The sequence below is a fragment of the Chiloscyllium punctatum genome, chromosome 11 (assembly GCF_047496795.1).
Source record: "Chiloscyllium punctatum isolate Juve2018m chromosome 11, sChiPun1.3, whole genome shotgun sequence".
NCBI classification, from domain to species: Eukaryota; Metazoa; Chordata; class Chondrichthyes; order Orectolobiformes; family Hemiscylliidae; genus Chiloscyllium; species Chiloscyllium punctatum.
In genome coordinates this window covers 63,335,709-63,358,051 of record NC_092749.1, presented here as the reverse complement: position 1 = coordinate 63,358,051, position 22,343 = coordinate 63,335,709, and the positions used below count along the sequence as shown (strand labels likewise).

At 43.3% G+C, this 22,343-nt stretch overlaps 1 protein-coding gene across 9 annotated transcripts in view; it reads left to right on the top strand.

The window, feature by feature from the left end:
* Positions 1-22,343, top strand: part of LOC140483049 (girdin-like) — a 376,157-nt gene that overhangs the window by 313,935 nt on the left and 39,879 nt on the right. For all 9 annotated transcript variants that reach the window (XM_072580957.1, XM_072580958.1, XM_072580956.1 and 6 more), the window contains one exon: positions 2,154-2,354. In XM_072580957.1, coding sequence (XP_072437058.1) covers positions 2,154-2,354 — 201 coding nt within the window. The remainder of the gene's footprint in view (positions 1-2,153; positions 2,355-22,343) is intronic.

Sequence of the window (22,343 nt, the reverse complement as noted above, 5' to 3'; positions counted from 1 at the left end):
ATCTTGATAATTGAATAGTGCACAGTAGACTCTGAAAGTAAACTAAATTGGGCAGGCATCAATAATCATCTACAGCTGGAACAAGTTTACATTTTGTGGCACCAGATATATTCATGACTACAAAGATATTATTGCAAAAAAATAAAGACTGGGAGTTGAATGTTCTAGGTATATTTAGAAAAGTTAAAGAGGGGGAAAGGAGAAGTCGACTTGCTTTACTTAATAGAAATATCACAGTGTTGGTGCAGAAAGGTGACATCCATCAGTTGGACAAAAATACAGTTCATGTAGATAGAGAGAGAATATTAGGGACCAACCATACCAATCAGTCCAGTTGGCCCTTGATCTCACCCAGCTCAGGCTCATGAATCCAGCCCAAACTGGCAGCACGTTTTCCTGATTTATTAACAAACGTAACTGTTTAGAAATTGAAGATTGGTCTCGAGACATTTTGTGCTCACTGTTAAAAGTTCATATTCTGAGCTGACAGAACTTTTTAACAAGCTGTTGAGGAGCTCATCACTGTCAATGATCTAGTGAATACAGAAGATAATGTTATTAGCACACCACAGCTAGACCAAACTGCCTGTATAGTAATGAAATTTCAGAAGACTGTATAATGGTAACGGAGTATAATTATGTAATGATGATGTCAATGTTGCTTAATTATATAGTGTGTCCTGGAACAAGGCAGAAGCTCTACCAAGAACTAAGAGAATGTGTCTATCTACAATGCTCAAAAATAGAGCTTTAAGTAAAGTTAAACTCCAGCAGTACTTTGGAGAATAAATATTTGTATCATCTATAAATACGGGCTAGGTGCTGAATGACTGGTGAGTGGCTAATGTTGTGGTTTTGTTTAAGAAGGGATGTAAGGAGAAGCTTGTGAGCCTGACTTCATTGGTGGATAAGCTGTTGGAAATGATTCTGAAAGACAGGATTTATATGCATTTGGAGAAGCAAAGAATGATTGGGGATAGCCAGAATGGTTTTGTGCGAGGGAAATAATGTCTCACAAACTTGATTGAAGATTGACAAGGGTGGAGCAGTAGAAATTGTTTATTTGAACTTGAGTAAAGCCTTTGATAAGGTTCCGCATGGTAGACTAGTTAATAAAATTAGATCGCATAGGATTCAGAGTAGGCTTGGCAATTGGACACAAAATTAGCTTAACGTTGGGAGAGAGAGAGAGTAATGGTGAAGGGTTGTTTTTCAGACTGAAGACCTGCGATCAGCAATTTTCTTTGTCATGTATGTAAATTATGTACATGAGAATATAGAAAGCATGGTTAGCAAGTTTGTAGATGACACACAATCAACTTTATGCTTGCTTCATTAATTTAGAATATTTTTGTGCATTTTTCCAGTAGGAATTTCAGAATTATTGAATTTTGCTGAGGGCAATCACAGGCATTGATACTGTCACAATTTAAGAAGGGTTTCAGGAAAATTGAAAAACCAGAAATTTATGCACATAGAATACCAGCTCATGTTTTTTTAAAAAACTGATATTCTCTTTGATATATAATTTGAATAAATAACAAAAATAGAGTATCTTATTCTGTAAAAAGTAATTTCCAAGGCACCATGTTATACATCAAAATATCATAAAAGAGCAAGACATGACAGAATGATCTTGATCAGTTGGGTTAATGGTCTGAAGAGTGGTAGATGGAGTTAAATTAGGATAAAAGAAATAGGAAATAGGTTCTAAGCATTTTACTTTACAAATTGTCAAACTATTTTCCTTTAAACATTTTTGGTCATTTCATCTGTGTTGTAAACTTGCAGCTAATTTAGGAATACTTCACATTTTGGACCAATAAAACTAGTTGCCTGGGTTTTATCTTAATGTCTCTGCATATCTTTACTTCATTTTAACAACTTGCTTCTTTGTCCTTGCCTTTAAATTGCGCTTTTCATAACAACAAATACATGACATTCCTTCTTGGCAATGTATTAAATAAATTACATATTTTTTAATGATTTAGAAGAGTTTTGTTGGCAAAGCAGCTTTTCAGCCTTTCATAAGTAACTGGGTGCTTTTATAGGTACAGCCTCAAAATGATGTGAATTTTAGAAAAGAGTTGTGAATTTATATTTATGTTCAAGGAAGAAATATGCTAAATTATTTTCTTTTACTTCCATTCCAGCCATGAATGATCTGCTGCAGTCTATGATTTCAGCAGGAGCACAATGGTCAGGCAGTTCTGAAAATTTGGATGAACCTAATGAGGTGACTGCTGGACAGAGGAGGACAGAACTGGGGTCCATGGCATTTTCCACAACAGCTATCAATTTAGCTACTGCAAACTCTTCTGGCTTGAGATCCAAACAAAGACTTAAGCCTAAAGGTATTATTTGACTCGTTTGAAGTGAATTGTCAAATAAACTTTGTATGTTACATTAACAACTCATAATATGCGTAGTTGAACACTGTATAAAAGATTATGTTGTAAAGCTGCACTACCAAAATTAGCTATTTGTTTAAAGTTATTGGGGCAGCACAATTGCTCAGGTGGTTTGCACTGCTGCTTCACAGCACCAGGGACCCAGATTCGAATCCAGCCTCAGGTGATTGTCTGTGTGGAGTTTGTACATCTCCCCATGTCTGTGTGGGCTTTCTTGGAGTGCACTGGTTTCCTCCCACAGTCCAAAGATGTGCAGCTTAGATGCATTGGCCTTGCTAAATTGCCTATATTGTCCAGGGATATGTAGGTTAGGTGGATTAGCTGTGGGAAGTGCAGATTACAGGGATAGGGTGGAGGGGGTGAGTCTGGGATGCTGTCCAGTGAGTCAGTGTGAACTGGTTGGGGCCGTATGTTTTCAAACTGTAGGGATTCTAGGAATTAAAAGACACTTCATTGAGACCAATGGACATAAAGAATGTTTGCTACACTACTATACTAACAGCATGTGATTATTTATTTTATTTCATCATGTTAAGATCGACTATTTTATAAGTAGGATTTGTTGAGATTTGGTCCTGTAATTCTCTTGTGCAGTTAAGACGACAGTAATGTGTCAATATTAGAATTATGTGTTGACTATCACTGAAGTAGTTTTCAATCTTCATTGCCAAAAATTGATATTTTAAAACCAGGTTATTTCCCTTGTGGTTCTGGAGCTCAACGACAATGTAAATAAACGGTCTATATTAAGCCTATTGCTCTTGTTTAACAGGGGAAAGATTTTTTGTCGGTGCATTTTTTTCTTTCACATTTGACTTTTCTGTATAATTGTTTTAAATGAAGTTTCCTTTTGCATCTAATTGTCTAAAACTGCAAACATAAAATGCACTAATTTGAACAAGCCTACTAAGAGAAACATCTGCGTCTTTCCCAGCTGTATATGATTTGCTCTTTTGCCCTGACTAATTTGCTCTATCTTCTGGTTTTGTCGCTCTGATTTTCTAATCAGTTAAAACTGTTGTTCTGTCAGGCACCTGAGCTGCCTTCTGTCCCTGAAGTGTCAAGACAATCGATATTATTTTCTTAATATTAAAACCAATGAGATGTTTAAGACCTGATGAAATTTGGTCTTGGTTTGAGAGGTACATGACTGTCATGTTACTAGAATTTGTACATTCCTTCCTGTGAGTTGGTCATTTTGTTTTGCACCTGTGAGGGGATTTGAGGGGTGGAAGTATTACACTGAGTGACCTTCCAGTTTACAGACTGCTTGATATTTCTCCAGTTTCAGGCAGCAGTAGCCTCTGCCATTTAATCACTGAGAAGGCAATCTGTTGTATTTATTTATTTATTTCCTTGTAATACTATCTACCCATACTCCATCCCTCAAGAAACCTTAATTCTGTGTCTACATTGGGCAAAAAAAACTTAGTAAATCAATTGCTACTTTCACGTTCTCAGTTAGTCTTTGACCTTTAATTCACCATAACATCTATTAATTTTCTAAAGCACACCCTTTGCAGCACCTTTAATACCATGTCTCACGAACTATTACTCATTCTCAGCAAAATTGTTCGTCCTGGTATATTTCGCTCTTTCTAAGAAACTCAGATGTTAAAGTGTTTGGTGAGTAATTGGTTTAACTATTCACCTCTACACCAAGCTGGACCACCTAAAGCATTATCAGGCAATGGTCTCCCTAACTAAAATTGTGAAAAAAATCATTCAGGCTTGCAAAACTGGGCTATCCTTCACTCCTGTCTCTTCCCTTCTCTCCAAAAATAAGTGGTAAGGCTGCCTCCTAATACAAAGAATCCGGATAACTTTCCCCTCCTTGATGCATCAGTATCTGTAGTTCAGTCTCCAGCTCATAAATTCTAAGCCCAAGTTCCTAAATCTTGAAAAACTTAGGAACAACGAAAATAAAAGCAGGAGTAGGCCATTTGACCCAACAACCCATTCCACCACGTAGCATAAATGTCATTCCTCTATCTCAATGCCATACTCCTGTTTTCTCCTCATTCTCCTGACACTTTCACCTTCTAGAAATCCATCTATTTATTAAGTATAGTCAGTGACATGGCCTCCACAGGCTTCTGTGGGAGAGAATTCCACAAATTCATCACCTTCTGAGTGAGAGATTTCAACACAGCTAAGCTTGAAATAGCTTACCCCTTATACTATGACCCCTGTAATCATCATCCCTGTAATCAGTAAATACTGAAAGAACTGTGGATGCTGTAAATCACAAACAAAAATAGAAATTGCTTGAAAAGCTCATGGGTCTGGCAGCATCTGTGAAGAGAAAGCACGGCTAACGTTTCAGAACTTTGAGGAAGGATCACTGAACCTGAAACGTTAACTCTGATTTCGGTTCACAGATGCCAGAATTGATACCTTTTCCAGCAATTTCTGTTTTCGTATATCCCTGCAACCAGTCTATACAACCCTGACAGAATTTTATGTTTCAATGAGACCCGTCTCATTCTTCTAAACTTCAGTGACTAGAGTCCTGGTTAACATGTGCTCTTCGTTGCTTGTAATAATACAGATGTGGTCTCACCAACTCCAAATACTTGGCAGCAAAATTTGCTCCTGTACTCTATCTCTTTTGCAATGAAGTCCCTCCTAGTTACTTGCTGAATTTGTGTACTTGCTTTCGTTGACCATTGTATGAGGACAACCAGGTCCCTTTGTACATCAACATTTCCCAATAAATCACCATTTAAATAATACTGTGCCAGTCGTTTTTTTCCTACTGAAGTGGATAACTTCATGTTATCTTCATTTATCCATGTTATGCTGTATATTCCAGGCACTTTCCACTCATTCGACTTAACATAATTGATGAGAGCAGAGTGGTAGCTGTGATCTGTATGGACTTCAGTAAGGTGTTCGACAAGGTTCCCCATGGGAGACTGGTTCGCAAGGTTAGATCTCATGGAATAAAGGGAGAACTAACCATTTGGATATAGAACTGGCTCAAAGGTAGAAGACAGAGGGTGGTGGAGGAGGGTTGCTTTTCAGATTGGAGGCCTGTGACCAGTGGAGTGCCACAAGGAACGGTGCTGGGTTCACTACATCTCATCATTTACATAAATGATTTGGATGTGAGCATAAGCGGTATAGTTAGTAAGTTTGCAGATGACACGAAAATTGGAGGTGTAGTGGACAGTGAAGAAGGTTACCTCAAATTACAACAGGATCTTGATCAGATAGGCCAATAGGCTGAGGAGTGGCAGTTGGAGTTTAATTCGGATAAATACAAAATGCTGCATTTTGGGACAGCAAATCTTAGCAGGACTTATACAGTTAATGGTAAGGTGCTAGGGAGTGTTGCTGAATAAAGAGGCCTTGGAGTGCAGGTTCATAGCTTCTTGAAAGTACAGTTGCAGATAGATAGGATAGTGAAAAAGGTGTTTGGTATGCTTTCCTTTATTGGTCAGTGTATTGAGTACAGGAGTTGGGGAGGTCATATTGTGGCTGTACAGGGCATCAGTTAGGCCACTTTTGGAATATTGCATGCAGTTCTGGTCTTCTTCCTATTAGAAGGATGTTGTGAAACTTCAAAAGGTTCAGAAAAGATTTACAAGGATGTTGCCAAAGTTGGAGGATTTGAGCAATAGAGAGAGGTTGAATAGTCTAGGGCTGTTTTCCCTGGAGTGTCAGAGGCTGAGGGGTGACCTTATAGAGGTTTATAAAATCATGAGAGGCATGGATAGGGTAAATAGACAAGGGATGGGGGAGTCCAGAACTAGAAGGCAAAGGTTTAGGGTGAGAGGGGGAAGATATAATGGAAACCTAAGGGGCAACCTTTTCATGCAGAGGGTGGTGCATGCATGGAATGGGCTGCCAGAGGAAATGGTGGAGCTAGTACAATTGCAACATTTAAAAGGCATCTGGATGGATATATGAATAGGAAGGGTTTGGAGGGATATGGTCCGAGTGCTGACAGGTGGGACTAGATTGGGTTGGGATATCTGGTCGGCACAGACCTGTTGGACCGAAAGGTCTGTTTCCGTGCTGTCCATCTCCTAAGACTTTGTGACTATATAGGAAGAGAAGTAGGCCATTCAGTCTTATCAGAGTGGTTCTGGAAAAGCACAGCAGGTCAGGCAGCATCCGAGTAGCAGGAATATCGGCATTTTGGGCAAAAGCCCTTTATCAGAAATAGAGGCAGGGTGCCTGCAAGAGTGGAGAAATAAATGAGAGGGAGGTGTGGGTGGGGAGAAAGTAGCATTGAGTACAATAGGTGAATGGGAGTGGGGGTGGGAAGAAAGTAGCATAGAGTACCACCCTCCTCCCTGACCTATCACCTTCATCACCACCCCATTTATCTCTCCATCCTGCAGGCACTCTGCCTCTATTCCTGATGGAAGGGCTTTTGCCCGAAATGTCGATTTTCCTGCTCCTCGGATGCTGCCTGACCTGCAGTGCTTTTCCAGTACCACTCTAATCTAGAATCTGGTTTCCAGCATCTGCAGTTCTTGTTTTTACCATTCAGTCTATCAAGTCTGCTCAATCATTTTGAGATAATTTGCCTTCTCTATCACCTGCTGAACTTGAATGCTAGCTTCAAGATGCTGGCTAGATCCATGGATGAGGACTGCAAAATCCCTGCATTCTCTCTCCATTTGGATGATGTAAAACTTGTCTATTCTTCCTGCCAAGTGCATAGCCTCTCATTTCCCCACGTTATTAAATCTGCTAAGTTTTTTGCCTGCTTACCTAACCTGTCCGTGTCCCTCTGCAGAATCTGTGTCAAACTTATCATTTGCAATCCAACTCATCTGCAAACTTGACTACAATACATTTACTTTCCTCAAAGAAAATAATTAATATATATTGTAAATAATTGTGGGTGTATCATTGATCCCTTTGGTTACAGATCATCACTCTGAAAATGCAGCCTTTATCCCAACTTTATGTTCTGCCAGTTAGTCAATCTTTATGCATGCTTTTATTATGGTCTCCAACACCATGGGCTCCTATTAAGTAGCCTAATGTGAGGTAGCTTATCTAATACCTACCAAAAATTGAAATATATTACATCCAACACTTTCCCTTTATCTTACTTGTTACCTGCTCAAAGAACTTAGAACATTTGTCAGGCATGATTTGCCCTTCAAGAAGCCATGCTGACTGCTTGATCATATTTACGTACTTCAAATTGCTGTGCTATTGCTGCTTTATAATAGACTTTAACATTTTACCAATAATAGACATAATTGGCATTATATTATATCTCCTTTCCTTTTCAAATGAACATGTTACATTGGCAATTTTCCAATCATGGTTGATTAGTACCTGTGCATCCACTGTTTCTGTAGCTATGTCTCCTTGAATATCTTGGGATGCATCCCATTTGGTCCAGGCAACCTGGTAGTCTTCAGCCTCACTAGTTTCTGTAGCATTTTTTCTCTACTGATAGTTATTGTATTTATTTCCTCTCCTCTTTTTGCCCCTTGAATGCTTAGTAATTTTGGACTGCTATTAGTGTCTTCTGGTGTGAAGACTGATGCAAAGTATTTCTTCAACTCCTCTGCCATTTATTATTTCCACCACTCTAATGCTATCATTAATTTCCCTGGTTAACCATTGTTGGTTTAACCCCCCTTGGAATCATCCTCCCTCATTGAAAGAAGTTTGTTTGTGTAAGCCATGAATTATTTTCTTAAGCATCTGACATTGTTCCTCAAACATCTTTGCTTCTTTTGGATAAAGGAGTTGAGAGGTCGTCTTGTGGCTGTGCAGGATGTTCGTTAGACCACTTTGGGAATACTGTGTGCAATTCTGGCCTCCCTGCTGTAGGAAGAATGTTGTGAAACTTGAAAAGGTTCAGAAAAGATTCGCAAGGATATTACCAAGGTTGGAGGGTTTGAGCTATAGGGAGAGGCTGAATAAGATGTGGCTATTTTCCCTAGAGCATCAGAGACTGAGGAGTGACATAGAGGTTTATAAAAGCATGAGGGGCATGGATGGGCTAAATAGGCAAGGTCTTTTCCCTGGGTGGGGGAGTCCAAAACTAGAGGGCATAGGTTAAAGGTGAGAGGGGAGAGATTTAAAAGGGACCTAAGGGGCAATGTTTTCACAACAGGGCGATGCATGTATGAAATGAATTGCCAAATGACCTGGTGGTGGCTGGTACAGTACAACATTTAAAAGGCACCTGGATGGCTATATGAATAGGAAGGGTTTAGAGGGATACAGGCCAAATGCTGGCAAATGGGACTAGATTTATCTAGGATATCTGGTTGGCATGGACAAGTTGGTGTGGTGCTGGAAAAGCACAGCAGGTCAGTCAGCATCCGTGGAGTAGAAGAATCGATGTTTCAGGCATAACCTTTCTCCAAAAGATCTGTTTCCATGCTGTACATCTCTATGACTCTAATGCTAAACTCCCTTCCCCAATCCATTCTGAAATCCAGTGCTGGTTTCACTCCTTTGTAATTGCTCTTAATTAAGCTTAGCACAGTTGTTTCCAACCCAAGTTCCTGTCTCTCAAGCTGAATGCTAAATTCTACCAGGTTATGCTAATTGCTTTGGAAATTATCTTTTACTCTTGACATCATTTATTGAACCTGCTCCATTACACGTCACCAGATCAAAAATAGCCAGATCCTTGGTTACCATATATAGTTCAAGAAAACTGTTCTGAAAACACACTATAAATTCTTACTGGTAGCCTCCCCTGCCAATCTGACTACCCCAATCTGCATGAAGATTAAAATCACCTGTGATTAGTCTGCTCCGTTAGTTACATGCCCTAATTATATCATATTTATTCTCTGTACCAACATATGGCTGCTGTTAGGGACCCTACAGACTACAAATGTGTGGTGCTGAAAAACACAGCCAGTCAGGCAGCATTATTCCTGATGAAGAGCTTATGCTCGAAACGGCGACTCTCCTGCTCCTCTGATGCTGCCTGACCGGCTGTGCTTTTCCAGCACCTCATGTTTTGACTTTGATCTCCAGCATGTGCAGTCCTCACTTTCTCCTACTACTAATCCTATCTGTTTTCCTTTTTTATTTCTTCTCTCCACTCATGGATTCTACATCTTCTGATTCAAGATCATTTCTTGCTATCGTACTTATTAGATCAAATACCATCAGTGCTACCCACCATCCATTTCTTCCTGCCTATCCTTTCAAGTGTCATATATCCCTGAATATTTAATTCCCAACTTTGATCTCTTATAAACATGTCTCCATAATAACTATAATACCGTACCTGTAACCTGTATTTGTACAGTCAATTCATCTATTTTGTTTCAACTACTATATTGAAGTAATTTAATAAGCCCGGTAATGCTGCCATTTCCTATTGTTTTGTAAGTCTACGTTTCCCCTCTCTTGAACACTCTAACCCTCTAATTAGCTTAAAGCCCTCTCTACAGCCCTAGTTATTCTGTTCACCAGGACACTGGTCCCAGCACAGTTCAAGTGAAGCACATCCATCAGAACAGCACCCTTCTACTCCAATACTGGTGCAAGTGCCCCATGAACTGAAAGCTCAATCAAAGAAATGTCCTTAACTCTGGCACCGAGTAAGTAACACAGCCTTTAAGGCTTCTGCAGCCTCTGGCTGCAGAAAACAGTATTTTCCCCCATATTATATTCCTATTTATTTCCTCCACTTTAAAAACTCCCTAATTAAAGATGCAGCGGTTAGTTTGCACATCCTTTCTGCAATCCCAACTCCCGTCTGCACAGTTTGCATTAACTGTAACATTTGGACAAATGCAGGGCCAAGGCTCTTCAGTTTTAACTAGGGTCCTTATATCTGCCTCACCTGAAGTCGCCCCTCTTGTCCCTGAACACAGACCAATTTTGAATGAACTAATCTGAAGGGAGCAAAGTGCCCACGTAACCTAACTGAATCACTTTTTGAAGGCTCTTTACATCCACTTCACCATGGAGAAAGTGAGGACTGCAAATACTGGAGAATCAGAGTCAAAAAGTGTGGCACTGGAAAAGCACAGTAGGTCAGACATCACCTCAGGGGATCTGTCATCCACAGCATCCAACCTCATAGTTCTATAACTCCACACAGTCCAGTTCTACCTCTTACCCAAAATCCACAGCCTGACTGCCTTGGTTGACCTAGTGTCTCCTAATGAAGGGCCCTTGTCCGAAACGTAGATTCTCCTGCTCCTCAGATGCTGCCTGACCTGCTGTGCTTTTCCAGCACTTCACTCTCGACTCTGATCTCCAGCATCTGCAGTCCTTACTTTCTCCAACCTATTATCTCTGCCTGTTCCTGCTCAACTGAACTTATCTCATCATATTTCAACACCGTCCTGCCCCCCTTGGTCCAGGAACTCTCCACATACATTTGGGACACCACCCACACCCTCCACTTTCATTTCCCTGGACCCCCAATGCCTCATCTTCACCATTAACATTCAGTCCCTATACATCTCCATCCACCATGGCTTTGGCCTCCAAGCCGTACCATTTCTCCCACTCCTGTCGACCTAACCAACACACTCCATTCGATTTGCAGAACTGGTCCTCACCCTTAACAACTTTTCTTTCGAATTATCACACTTCCTTCAGACTAAAGGGTAGCCATGGGTCCCAGCTACGCCTGCGTTTTCATAGGATACGTAGAACAGTCCATCTTCCATAGTTACACCAAAGCTATCCCCCACCTTTTCCATGACTAGAGTCATAGAGATGTACAGCATGGAAACCGACCCTTCGATAAACTCGTCCATGCCGACCAGATATCTCAACCCAAACCAGTCCCACCTGCCAGCACCTGGCCCATACTCCTCCAAACCCTTCCTATTCATATACCCATCCAGATGCCTTTTAAATGTTGCAATTGTACTAGCCTCCACCACTTCCTCTGCCAGCTCATTCCATACACGTACCGCCCTCTCCGTGAAAAAGTTGCCCCTTAGGTCTCTTTTATAAATCTTTCCCCTCTCACCCGAAACCTATGCCCTCTAGTTCTGGACTCCCCGACCCCAGGGAAAAGACTTTGCCTATTTATCCTATCCATGTCCCTCATAATTTTGTAAACCTCTATAAGGTCACCCCTCAGCTTCCGACGCTCCAGGGAAAACAGCCCCAGCCTGTTTAACTTCTCCCTATGGTTCAAATCCTCCAACCCTAGCAGCATCCTTGGAAATCTTTTCTGAATCCTTTCAAGTTTCACAATATCTTTCCGAGAGGAAGGAGAACAAACTTGCACGCAATATTCCAACAGTGGCCTGACTTCGCATTTATCTGAATTAAACTCCATCTGCCACTCCTCAGCCCATTGACCCATCTGGTCAAGATCCTGTTGTAATCTGAGGTAACCTTCCTCACTGTCCACTATACCTCCAATTTTGATGTCATCTGCAAACTTACTAACTGTACCGCTTATGCTCACATCCAAATTGCTTATATAAATGACAAAAAGTAGTGGACCCAGCACCAATCCTTGTGGCACTCCACTAGTCACAGGCCTCCAATCTGAAAAGCAACCCTCCTCCACTGCCCTCTGTCTTTTACCTTTAAGCCAATTCTGTATCCAAGTGGCTAGTTCTCCCTGTATTCCATGCGATCGAACCTTGCTAACGAGTCTCCCATGAGGAACCATGTCGAACGCTTCATCGAAGTCCATGTAGATCACATCTACCAGTCTGCCCTCATCAATCCTCTTTGTTACTTCTTCAAAAAACAATCAAGTTTGTGAGACATGGTTTCCCACGCACAAAGTCATGTTGACTATCCCTGATCAGTCCTCACCTTTCCAAATAAATGTACATCCTGTCCTTCAGGATTCTCTCCAGCAACTTGTTGCTACCGACGTCAGGGTCACTAGTCTATAGTTCCCTTGCTTGTCCTTAGTACCTTTCTTAATCGCGTTAGCGAACCTCCAGTCTTCCAGCACCTCACCTGTGACTATTGATGATACAAATATCTCAGTAAGAGGCCCAGCAACCACTTCCCTAGCTTCCCACAGAGTTCTGGGGTACACCTGATCAGGTTCTGGGGATTTATCCACTTTTATGCATTTCAAGACACCCAGCACTTCCTCCTCTGTAATATAGACATTTTTCAAAATATCACCCTCTATTTCCGTACATTCTATATCTTCCATGTCCTTTTCCACTGATCAAAATACTCATTTAGGATCTCCCCTATTTTCTGCGGCTCCACACGAAGGCTGCCTTGCTGATCTTTGTGGGTCCCTATTCTCTCCCTAGTTACCCTTTTGTCCTTAATGTATTTGTAAAACCCCTTTGGATTATCCTTAATTCTATTTGCCAAAGCTATCTCATGTCCCCTTTTTGCCCTCCTGATTTCCCTCTTAAGTATACTCCTACTGTCTTTATACTCTAAGGATTCACTCGATCTATCCTGTCTACACCTGACTGTAAGTACAATAAACGTTTATGTACCCACCTCCATAACCAGCACTCCTCAAACATTCCAGAAGATTCCCCCGACCTCTGGAACTGCTTGGACACCATTAGCCATGTGGCTGGTGCAGCTGCCACCCCCACGCTGATTGATGATGTCACTTCCGCCCCCATCACGACCACTCCCACAACCACTTCCACCCCTCACAATTCCTCATGCATCACACGTGACATCACTTCCGCCCCTCACATCATCACTGATGTCACACGCTCAGTGACTTCGGCCACCCCTACTGCCGTGTCTGCCACCACTTCCGCCCCCACCAATGCCACTCACCTGCATTCTGCTGACACGCCCCACACAGATCCCACTGTCACCATTCTCAGCCCCCAGAACCCTGAGGGGAACACCACCCCTGCTCATGACTCCACCCCCATTCCCCCCGCCATCACACCCACTCCAATTACTGGCTCCGCCCCCACTCCCAGCTCTACACCCACACCAGATCCCAGCTCCCAGCCCTGCTGAGTTTTCACTATCCCTCCAGACCTTCCCCTCACTGAGGACGAACGATCAGTCCTCCGTAAAGGACTCACCTTCATCCCCCTCCGTCCACACATCAATGAATTTAATACACGCTGTGACGTCAAACACTTCTTCCTCCGCCTTCAAGCTTACTTTCACAATCAGGACTCCCACCCACCTTCCAAGGACCCCTTCGCCTGCCTCCAACACACTCCATCCACCTGGACACCCCGCGCTGTCCGATTACCTGCCCTCGACCTCTTCATTTCCAACTGCCGCCGGGACATTGACCGCCTCAATCTGTCTATCCCCTCCCCCACTCCAACCCCTCACCCTCACAATGCGCAGCCCTCCAATCCCTCTGCTCCAATCCCAACCTCACCATCAAGCCAGCAGATAAAGGGGGAGCAGTGGTAGTCTGGCGCACTGACCTCTACACCACTGAAGCCAAACACCAACTCGAGGACACTTCTTCCTACCGCCCCTCGACCATGACCCCACCCCACCCCCCATCACCAAACCATCATCTCCCAGACCATACAGAACCTCATCACCTCAGGAGATCTCCCACCCACAGCTTCCAACCTCATAGTCTGGGAGCCCTGCACTGCCTCGTTCTACCTCCTTCCCAAGATCCATAAGCCTGACCACCCTGGCCGACCCATTGTCTCAGCATGCTCCTGCCCCACTGAACTCATCTCTACCTATCTCAACACTGTCCTTTCCCCCCTGGTCCAGGAACTCCCCACATACATTGGAGATACCATCCACGCCCTCCACCTCCTCCAAGACTTCCGTTTCCCCGGACCCCAACGCCTCATCTTCACCATGGATATCCAATCCCTCTACACCTCCATCCGCCATGACCAGGACCTCCAAGCCCTCCGTTTTTTCCTCTCCCGAATTCCCCAACAGTACCCTTCCACCAACACTCTCATTCGTTTGGCCGAACTGGTCCTCACCCTTAACAATTTCTCCTTTGAATCCTCCCACTTCCTCCAGACCAAAGGGGTAGCCATGGGCACACGTATGGGCCCCAGCTATGCCTGTCTCTTTGTTGGCTACGTAGAACAGTCGATCTTCCGTAATTACACCGGCACCACTCCCCACCTCTTCCTCCACTACATTGATGACTGCATTGGCACCACCTCGTGCTTCCACGAGGAGGTTGAGCAATTCAACTTCACCAACACACTCCACCCTGACCTTAAATTTACCTGGACCATCTCTGACACCTGCCTGCCCTTCCTGGACCTCTCCATCTCCATTAATGACGACCGACTTGACACTGACATTTTTTACAAACCCACCGACTCCCACAGCTACCTGGATTACACCTCTTCCCACCCGACCTCTTGCAAAAATGCCATCCCGTATTCCCAATTCCTCCGCCTCCACCGTATCTGCTCCCAGGAGGACCAGTTCCACCACAGAACACACCAGATGGCCTCCTTCTTTAGATACCGCAATTTCCCTTCCCACGTGGTTAAAGATGCCCTCCAACACAACTCGTCCACATCCCGCACCTCCATCCCCAGACCCCACCCCTCCAACCGTAACAAGGACAGAACAACCTTGGTGCTCACCTTCCACCCTACCAACCTTCGCATAAACCAAATCATCCGCCGACATTTCCGCCACCTCCAAAAAGACCCCACCACCAGGGATACATTTCTCTCCCCACCCCTTTCCGCCTTCTGCAAAGACCGTTCCCTCCATGACTACCTGGTCAGATCCACACCCCCCTACAACCCACCCTCCCATCCTGACACCTGCCCTTGCCACCGCAGGAACTGCAAAACCTGCACCCATAGTTCCTCCATCACCTCCATCCAAGGCCCTAAAGGAGCCTTCCACATCCATCAAAGTTTTACCTGCAAATCCACCAATATCATTTATTGTATCCGTTGCTCCCGATGCGGTCTCCTCTACATTGGGGAGACTGGGCGCCTCCTAGCAGAGCGCTTTAGGGAACATCTCCAGGACACCCGCACCAATCAACCACACCACCCCGTGGCCCAACACTTCAACTCCCCCTCCCACACTGCTGAGGACGTGGAGGTCCTGGGCCTCCTTCACTGCCGCTCCCTCACCACCAGATGCCTGGAGGAAGAACGCCTCATCTTCCGCCTTGGAACACTTCAACCCCAGTGCATCAATGTGGACTTCAACAGTTTCCTCATTTCCCCTTCCTCCACCTCACCCTAGTTCCAAACTTCCAGCTCAGCACTGTCTCCATGACTTGTCCTACCTGCCTATCTTCTTTTCTGCCTATCCACTCCACCCTCACCCCACTCCCAACCTATCATCTTCATTCCCTCCCCCACTCATCTATTGTACTCTATGCTACTTGCTCCCCACCCCCATCCTCCCCTTACTTATCTCTCCATGCTTCAGGCTCTCTGCCTGTATTCCTGAGGGCTTTTGCCCAAAACGTCGATTTTACTGCTCCTCAGATGCTGCTTGAACTGCTGTGCTCTCCCAGCACCACTAATGCAGAATCCTATACCTGACACATGCCTCCTCCTTTTTCTTAACCAAACCCTCAATTTCTTTAGCCATCCAGGATTCCCTATACCTACCAGCCTTTCCTTTCACCCTCAGAGGAATATGCTTTTGTTGGACTCCATTTACCTCATTTCTGAAGGTTTCCCATTTTCCAGCTGTCCCTTTACCTGTGAACATCTGCCCCCAATCAGCTTTGACAGTTTTTGCCTATTACTGTCACAATTGACCTTTCTCCAATTTAGAGCTTCAACTTTTAGAAATGGTCTATCCTTTTCCATCACTACTTTAAATCTAACAGAATTATGATCGCTGGCCCCAAAGTGCTCCCCCACTGACACCTCAGTCACCTACCCTGCCTTATTTCCCAAGAGTAGGTCAAGTTTTACACCTTCTCTAATAGGTACATTCACATACTGAATCAGAAAATCTTCTTGTGTACACTTAACAAATTCTTCTCTATCTAAACCCTTAACACTGTGCAATCCCAGTCTATGTTTGGAAAGTTAAAATCCCTTGCCATAACCATCCTATTATTCTTACAGATAACTCAGAGATCTCCTTACAAATATGCTTCTCAATTTTCCTCTGACTATTTAGGGGTCTATAATACAATCCCAATAAGGTGATCATCCCTCTTATTTCTCAGTTCCACCCAAATAACTTCCCTTGATGTATTTCTGGGAATATCCTCCCTCAGTACTCCTGTAATGCTATACCTTACCAAAAAGGCCACTCCCCCTCCTCGCTTGCCTCCCTTCTTTCCTTCCTTTTGTATTTGTGTCCTGGAACATTAAGCTACCAGTCCTGTCCATCCCTGAGCCATGTTTCTGTAATTGCTGTGATATCCCTGACCCATGTTCCTAACCATGCCCTGAGTTCATCTGCCTTCCCTGTTAAGCCCCTTACATTTAAATAAATGCAGCTTAATTTATCAGTCCTACGTTGTTCTTTGCTTTGTCCCTGCCTGCCCTGACTGTTTGACTCGCTTCTGTTCTAAACTATCAGTTTCAGATTGATCTCTTTCTTCACTATCTCCTGGGTCCCACTACCCCCGCCGCCTTACTAGTTTACATCCTCCAAAGCAGCTCTAGCAAATCTCCCTGCCAATATGTTAGTCCCCTTCCAATTAAGGTGCAATCCATCCTTCGTGTACAGGTCACCTCTACCCAAAGATCTTCCAATGATCCAAAAATGTGAATCCTTCTCCCATAACCAGCTCCTCAGCCATGCATTCATCTGCTCTATCCTCCTATTCCTGCCCTTAATAGCTCATAGCACCGGGAGTAATTCAGATATTAGTACCCTCGAGGACCTCCTTTTTAATTTCCTGCCTAACTCTGTGTAATCTCCTTTCAGAATCTCAACCTTTTCCCTTCCTACGTAGTTGGTTCCAATGTATACAATGACCTCCTGCTGGCTCCTCTCACCCTTGAGAACATTCTGCACCCTCACTGCAACACCCTTAATTCTGGCACCAGGGAAGCAACACACCATTCTGATTTGCTGCTGGCCACAGAAATGTCTGTAACTCCAACTAGAGAGTCCCCTGACACAATCGATCTCTTGGAACCCGACGTACCCCTCATTGCATTAGAGCCAGTCTTAATACCAGAAACTTGGCTGTTCGTGCTATGTTCCCCTGGGAATCCATTGCCCCCTACATTTTCCAAAACAGCATACTTGTTTGAAATGGGGATAGCCACAGAAGACTCCAGCAGTAACTAACTACCTCTCTTACCTTTCCTGAAATTAACCCATCTGTGACTGTATCTGTGATTTTTCACCCTCTTACTCTTGTAAATTCCTCATTGTCTATAACTGTCTCTCCAGTCAATCCATTCGATCCGATAGGATTCGCAACCTATGGCATTTATTGGAGATATACTCCTCAGTAACCCATAAACTCTCCCTAAACTCCCACATCCGACAAGAAGAGCATATCACTCTACTAAAGGCCATTTTTTGCTCCTTCATAATCTGCAGACCCAGAAAATAGCCCCATCTTAGCCCCACTGCTCCAGGTTAAATTAATAGTTATGGCTTATGTTTTAAGTTTAATCAAGAGACATATCTCAATAACACATATAATTAAGAAAGAACTCACTCTAGTCACTACTGCAGACTTAATGTAAGACCACGCTTAAATATTTACTGTTTCTGTGCTGTGATCTCTCCCAAACAGGTTCCTCCAAATTTGTTTTGAATTTCACTGTTTGTTAATTTGTCCAGACTCACTCCGATGTCCAGCGATACATGAATTCAAACAGCAAAGGCAGTAACTGTGAAGGTTCACTGCTGTGTCAGTTTTTTTTCCTGTCTCTCTCTCGCTTCTGCACTGACCTCACCATGTGCTTTCTTTGTCTGTTCCTCTCCATTTTAAAAGTACTGTTGTTTTGACTTTTATTTTTCTCCAAAGTCCCAAAACAATGCAACAGCATATAAATCGGTAATTGCTGCTCCTGGAATTTGAGGAAATCACCTCCAACACCTAAAATACCTCAAAAAATGAGCAGCTATTACAACCAGAAACTTTTCCCTTCCTCCATCTTGGAACTATATTGATTACTGTATCGGTGCCATTTTGTGCTCCCATGAGGAGGTTGAACGGTTCATCAACTATCACAAACACCTTCCATCCTGACCTTTAGTTCACATGGACCATCTCTGACACCTTCCTCCCCTTCCTGGACCTCTCCAGCGACCGACTCAACATGGGCATCTATTTCACACCCTCCAATTCCCATAGCTACCTTGACTACACCTCCTCCCACCCACCCTCCTGAAAAAACACGATCCCCTATTCCTATTCCCCCATATCTGCTCTTAGGAGGAGCAATTCTACTTCCGGACATCCCAGATGTTCTTCAATTTCAAGAACCGCAATTTCCCTTCCCACATGGTCAACAATGTCTCTTCCGTTTCCCCCACCTCCGCCCTTGAACCCCACCCCTCCAACCTCACCATCCACCCCATTATTCTCCTCCATGGTATCCTCCACTATTTCCACCACCTATAATCATACCCCACCACCAAAGATATATTTCCCTCCCAACCCCTATCTGCATTCCGCAAAGACCATTCTTTCCGTGTATCGCTTTTAGGTCCATGCAGCCCCACCCACCCCCCACCACCAACCCACCCACCACAACCAGCACCTTCCCGTGCCACCACACAAGGTGTCCAAGACCTCAAAGTATATTTTACATCCAGCAAAGATGTTCCTGCTTATCCAACCACCTAATCTACTGTGTCTGTTGCTTTTGATATTGTCTCCTCTACATCGGGGAGACAGGACTCCAACACACGGAGCATTTCAGGGAACATCTGTGGGACCCACACACCAAAAAACCCTACTGCCCTGTGACCAACCACTTCAACTGCACCTCCTACTCCCCCAAGGACTTGCAAGTCCTGGACCTCCTCCACTACCAAATCAAATCCATCCGCTAGCTGGAGGAAAAATGCCTCATCTTCAGGGTTGGGACCCTTCAGCCACACAGCATCAACATTGACTTCATCAGTTTCCAAATCTTCCCTCCCTCACCCGCCCCCCCAATCTCATCCAAGATCCAACCCTCCAACTCAGCAATGCCCTCTTGACTTCTCCTACCTGGCCAGCTTCCTTCCTATCTATCTGTTCCACCCTCCCTACTGACCTATCACAATTACCCTCCCCCACCCTAGAGTCTTCCCAGCTACCTTCACTCCCTCACCCCCGCCCCCACTCCACCCCACCATAACCTCACCCCAACTCCCTATTTATCCTCAGCCCTTAGCTTCACATTCCCAATGATGGACTTATGCTCGAAACGTTGACTCTTCTGATCCTCGGATGCTGCTTGTCCTGCTGTACTTTCCCAGCGCCACACATCCACTTCCCCGCTCTCAATCCTACCTATTTTGTATCATCAGCACTTGAAAATATTTACATTTGATTCCATAATCCAAATCGTTGATAGAGATTGAGAATAACTGGAGTTCAAGCACTGATCCCTGCAGTATCCCATTGACACTGCCTTCCCCTCTAAAAAGACCTCTTTATTCCAAATCTTTTGTCTCCTGCACCCATCCTGTTCTCACACCATTTCAGTATATTACCATCAATCCCAGGGACTTTGATTTTCCACACTTGTCTCTTACATGGAAATTTATAATAGCTGTCTGATTATCCAAATATGCCACATCCATCTGTTCTCTCTCATTAATTTTATTAGTTATGTCTTCAAAAGCTTTCAGTAAATTGATCCAACATGATTTCCCTTTCATAAATTCATGTTAAGTTTGTGTTTTCCTGTTGGTATTATCTAAGTGTCCTGTTAGCACATCCTTTATAATGACTTCATATTTTCCCGACTTCTGATGTTAGGCTAACTGATCTGTAATGTCCTGTTTTGTCTTTCCTCCTTTAACTAATTACAAAAGCCACCCTCCAAACTGTCAGGACTGTTCCAGAGTCTACAAAATGTTTGAAGCAGCTACTATTTCCACAGTCACATCCTTTAATACTCTGGAATGTAGATTATCAGGTCTTGGGGATTTAACAAGTTCCTGTCCCATTAATTTCTCCAGCATTTTTTTAAACTGATACTAACTTCCATAAAATTCTCCTTCTCAATAGAGCTTTGTTTCCCGAGTATTCTAGGAAGTTATTTGTGTCTTCTGTCAATACAGAACCCAATAAGTTGTTTAATGGTTGTGCCATATCCTTTTTTTTAGTATCAGTTATCTTATTTCAGACTGTAAGGGGTTAACATGTCTTCCCTAATTACTTTCCTTTTATGTACTGAAAAAAACCCTATAATCCACTTTTACAATGCTTACAAGTTTACTGTCAAACTCCATTTTTCCTTTCAGTCAATTTCTTGGCCCTCCTTTGCTGAATTCTAAACAGCTCCTAGTCCTTAGGCTAGCTATACTTTACATTTGAAACATTCACAACAGCAACAGGCCATTCTACCTTTTGAATCTGTTCTGCCATTTACTGAGATAATGGTTGATCTGATTACAACCTTAAATGCACATTCCTGCCTATTCCTGATAATCTTCCAGCCCCTTGTTTAACAAGAATATGTCTACCTCCACCTTAAAAATATTCAAGGACTCTTCCACAACCTTTTCAGAAGAAAGCTTCAAAAGCTCGTGACCTTGTGAGAGAGATTCTCCTCATCTCTATTTTAAGCCTGATTTTTAAACATTGATCCCCTAGTGCTAAATTCTCCCATAAGAGGAAATATCCTCTCTATAGCTACCCTGTCAAGACCCATCATGTGCAAGACTAACCTAATTTACAAAATTCCACACCAAGACTGCACGAAACACTATATAGGACAAAGAGGCAGACAACTAGCAATCCGCATGCATGAACACCAATAAGCCACGAAATGCCACAACCAGCTGTCCCTAGAAGCCATACACACAGATGATAAGGACCACAAATTCAACTGAGACAACACAATGAGCATAGGACAACCTAAACAGAGGACAGCCAGAGAATTTCTAAAAGCATGGCACTCATCCACGGACTCCATTAACAAACACATAGACCTAGACCCAATATACCGGCTACTACAACAAACTACTGGAACTGGCAATCGAAAGCAGAGGGAATGAAACCAAATAAATTCCTGAAGACACAGTACAGCAGCGCTTCACCGGAGGCTTCAAAGCACTGGAGATGTCAACTAGACAGGGACGAAACGTCTGCAAATCAACTTCGCAGCTTGGCAAATGTACCTACAACCACAGCAACTGGCACCTGAGCTACAAATCTTTAGGCAAACCTTGAGGCAAATATAATTTTGACGTTTATTGATAGGCAATTGGAGATAAAATTCTTGTTACAGTGGTAGAAGGTGTTAGTGAGGCCACACCTAGAGTACTGAGTCCCTGTAAAAACAGGACAAACTGAAGTTAGAGGCTGTTCAAAAGTGACCCCTGAAATGAAGAGATTGACTTATCAAGAACAGCTAAGTAGGTTTAGTCTTTATTTGTTTGAACGTAGGGTCATTGCATTGAATCATGCAAGATTCCGAGGGGACTTGACAGATTAGATGGGGAAAAAATGTCCACTAGTGGGATAATGTCAATCTAGGGGACATATTCGATGGGAAACTCTTACTTAAAAATAAGATATCTAGAATTCTCCATCCCCAGAGAGTTGTGCAGGGAAGATCATAATCTATTTAAAGAGGAGACAGATGTTTTATAAATTTTAGGGAGTTGATGGCTTTGATGAGCTGGCACAAAAGAGGAACGAAATCTGGTGCAATTCAACCATGATCTTTTTGAATGGATGGACAGGTTTGCAGGGCCAAATAGCCGCCTCTTTATTTTTCTTACATGAGACCATCAGGTCAGAACAAGGAAAACTGTAATAAGATAAAAATAGCAATTCTTTATTGAATATACATGTCCTTTGACACAAGATGAATTGGTGGCACAAATAGAAATAAATTGGTATGACATAACAGACATTGGAATGAAAAAGATCTAGGACCTAAGTATTCACTATACTTGATGTTTCAGAAGGTTAGG